A 3,391-nucleotide genomic window follows, 5' to 3' on the forward strand; every position below is an offset into this window, starting at 1 on the left:
CATGATATCACAAACACATGATTCATTAGTACGTCTTGCAAAAATCATACATCAGTGTTGTATCTATAAAATATTATATAGAACATTGATCACAACTAATGTACAATGTGACCATACATCAATCTATACATATTATGCATTCTACCCTATACATGGGCTGGATCATTAGTTAAGTAAGGAAAAAAGGGAAAGGATTTCGCCCATGCAAGTCAGCAGAAAAACTGAACCAAATCTCGATGAGAAGCAACAGATTAAGGGACTTCGTCCTACCACCTGGTGGGAAGACATCGAGTCGTCACCGCACAGTCGTGGAGGCCGCGCCGTTGGATGTGAAATCTATACATATGCATTCTACCCTATACATGGGCTGGATCATTAGTTAAGTAAGGAAAAAACGTGAAAGGATTTCGCCCATGCAAGTCAGCAGAAAAACTAAACCAAATCTCGATGAGAAGCAACAGATTAAGGGACTTCATCCTACCACCTGGTGGGAAGACATCGAGTCGTCACCGCACAGTCGTGGAGACCGCGCCGTTGGATGTGAAACTCGCCGCGTGCCGGATCCGCCGCCTTCCGTCCAGGTCGGCGCACTGGCTCATCATTGGTAGCACATCTTTGAAGGTGGTGTACGCATACCCATCAGCAACATAAACCGTCGGTGCCCCGATGGCATTTGGAGCAGTCGAGTAGGTTTTGTGATGCCACCAATGGACGGGCGGCGGGGGCGGCGGGGGCAACAAGGAGGTGTTGGTTTCTGGTGTCTTGGGTGTTTCCGCCATAGTGCGGGGAGGAGCTCAACACCGTACCAAGGAGGGCGAAAGTGGGAGAGCCGGTATTGCGGCGCCATGAGGAGGGGAACAGAACTAGGAGATGACATTAGCGGCTTCAGCCTGGGATCTACGGATGCAGCTAGGAAGGCGTACGGGAGGGGGAGAGACGGACGTGCGTGGGCCTCTAACGGATCGATCGTGGGTGGCGTGAAGAAAAAAATAGATCGTGGGAGTATCCGTAGCGAGAAAACAGATGTGCGAGACGAGGCGTACGTGTCAAAAGGAGGTTGAACCATCACGACGGCAGATTCTACTTTAATAGTAGAGATAAGCATGATGTGCACGAGTTGACCTTGCCCAATACTTGATCTTTAGGGTTGTTGGCCGTTGTTGTATTTTGCTCCAATATGATAGTTCCTCTAACTATACTGTTCTTGTCACTATCAAATGCATAGCCTACAGTCCAATCACGCTTCATTCATTTATGCTGTGAGAATTAATTTGTTACAGTGTTCAAACATGTTGTTAAAATCACGAATAATTCAATAATTACTGGGACAACAAGGGTAAAGTTCAGTTTCGTTCTTTCTTTTACATTATAAAAGGATTGTGAGAATACTGATGTTGCATAGTGAGCACCAGGCTCAACCTCAATACCGATCCTTAGCATGGTCAACTTTTCTTTGAACCATGTAACTTTAGTGAGCAAATATCAGAATCTAGGTATGTAATTCTACAGTCTACCCTTGCAACAACTGCTATAGCTATGATAACTGCAGGCAAAGATTTATCTGAATCATGCTTCATTCAGTTATGAAATGAGACAAAAAATAGTGAAGTCAGGTTGTCAACCGGTACACACCTCCCAAACGAACAACCTTGAACTTGAGAAGCCCGTCGCCTTCGGGCCCCGACACCGGGAAAGTGCAGGAGACGGAGCGCTTCGCACGGTTTATGACGATGGACGTGCTGTACCAGGGACCGCGCGTGATGGGCTCGCCCATCGCGCTTGCTCCCTGCTTGTTCTGTGTAGCCTTCTCCATTGCCTGGCTGCAACAACAAGAGCAGCAAAAGCAGTTAGCCAGGGCAATACACTCCCGTGCAAAACAGCAAAAGAAGGCAAATTTGTGAGCAGCAGGAGCAGGCATGCTACAAATTCCACGCTCTGCAGAGAGAGAGGTCAAGAAGTACACGCAGAGCGGTACCAACTTGTGGAGACGAACACCAAAATTTCAACGCATCCGCGTAACAAGTTGTGATCTTGGGTGCATCTGAGTTCCATGTCCCGTGAACACGGGGAGAAATTACAGAGACGAGCGATAGGGGGGAGTGGGCGGGCAGGGGGTTGGACCTGGAGCAGGAGAGAAAGACGGAGAGGTCGTTGACGGTGCTGGCGGCGACAGCGCCGGTGAGCCCCAGCAGCGACAGCGCGGCCGCGCGTCGGGCCCACGCTGCGGCTCCCTCGTCCGACGGCGGGGGCGGAGGAGGTGGAGGCGTGGGGGCCTTGGGGTTGTGCCGATCCGTCGGGGAGGGGCCAACGCCGTCGCCGGAGATGAGGGAGGCGGCGTTGGAGGGGGAACCGGTGGTGTCCCAATGTTGGAGAGACGGCGGGGCGTGGCGGGGGGGGGGGGCGAGACGGCGAGTCTCAAGCACGGGTGGTGCCCCGGCGAGCGGTGTCGCAGGTTGAGGCCGCATCGCGGCAAGAGTGCGGTGCTTGAGAAGGGTGGCGTTGGATCAAACTGGTCGCGGCGGCGACTTTTCCTGTAGAGAGATGGGATCTAGAGCGGAAGCGAGTTGGGAGTTGGGAAGGGGGAGACGTGCGTGGGGGATGGAATTGTGGGCTGTTTTCTGGGCCATGTCGTACGTGGGGGTGGGGGTGGAACGATGTGGCCCATCACGGGATGGTTAGTCGTACGAGGGGTGAGGATCGAGCGTGCTTCAACCATCACGACAGACGGCAGATCCCCCTTTAATAGTAGAGATCTTACCCCTATAAAAAAGGGAGGGGCAGATAGAAACAATCACACACGTTGATTAACAATATTCAAAGGTCAGTAATCATTGAATGTTTAACACAGCAAACCACGGTTCTTACTATCTCTAACCAAACATACTCGCCCCACCTTCAGCACGTTGCCCGCCCCGAGCCCCCATCCCACGTTCGCCAGTTCCACATCGCTCCTCTTCCAGCCCCGGCGGCCCCCGCGTCTCGCAACCTCTGGGCCAGCTCTTCCGACCCGCCATCGCCGGGGAGCGGACGCCACACAATCGTCGGGCCTCCTCTCCCGCCCGCCTCCCCTCCGCCTGATGAACGCCCTCCATAGGGGATTCTCCCCGTGGCAGCTCGTGGTGGCGGATGGAGCTCGAGGGTGGGAAATCCGCCGCGACCGCGACCGAGCAGGTGATGCGGCGCCCTTCCTGTGTCTGCTCCCAGCATGGCGCTGGATCCACATGGACAACTAGGCACCGGCAGCCATGTGCTTCTTCTACATGGACATGGAGCTTTGACACCACAGCATGGAAGGCTTGGGAGTTCGTCACCACATGTTCCTCTTCTCATCCCCACCTCCGCTCTTCTGAAGAGAGGACAGGAGTGGTCCAATATTCTTTTTTGAAATGTC

At 53.3% G+C, this 3,391-nt stretch overlaps 1 protein-coding gene across 1 annotated transcript; it reads right to left on the reverse strand.

Moving 5' to 3' along the window:
- Positions 1-1,609: 1,609 nt before the first annotated feature.
- Positions 1,610-2,465, reverse strand: LOC123397152 (BEN domain-containing protein 4-like). Its single transcript, XM_045091811.1, has 2 exons — positions 2,122-2,465; positions 1,610-1,820 (listed from the first exon to the last, which is right to left on the reverse strand). The coding sequence occupies exons 1-2, from the start codon at positions 2,463-2,465 to the stop codon at positions 1,610-1,612; spliced, it is 555 nt and encodes a 184-aa protein (XP_044947746.1).
- Between the last annotated feature and the right edge of the window lie 926 nt (positions 2,466-3,391).

Source organism: Hordeum vulgare, chromosome 5H (genome assembly GCF_904849725.1).
Source record: "Hordeum vulgare subsp. vulgare chromosome 5H, MorexV3_pseudomolecules_assembly, whole genome shotgun sequence".
NCBI lineage: Eukaryota > Viridiplantae > Streptophyta > Magnoliopsida > Poales > Poaceae > Hordeum > Hordeum vulgare.

What these genes read in the sequence shown, in the direction of transcription:
- LOC123397152 (XM_045091811.1), bottom strand. Translation starts at nt 2,465, where the DNA reads ATGCGGCCTCAACCTGCGACACCGCTCGCCGGGGCACCACCCGTGCTT. An exon ending in GTCTTTCTCTCCTGCTCCAG is followed by an intron (nt 1,821 to 2,121) that starts GTCCAACCCCCT and finishes TTGTTGTTGCAG; the next exon opens with CCAGGCAATGGAGAAGGCTA.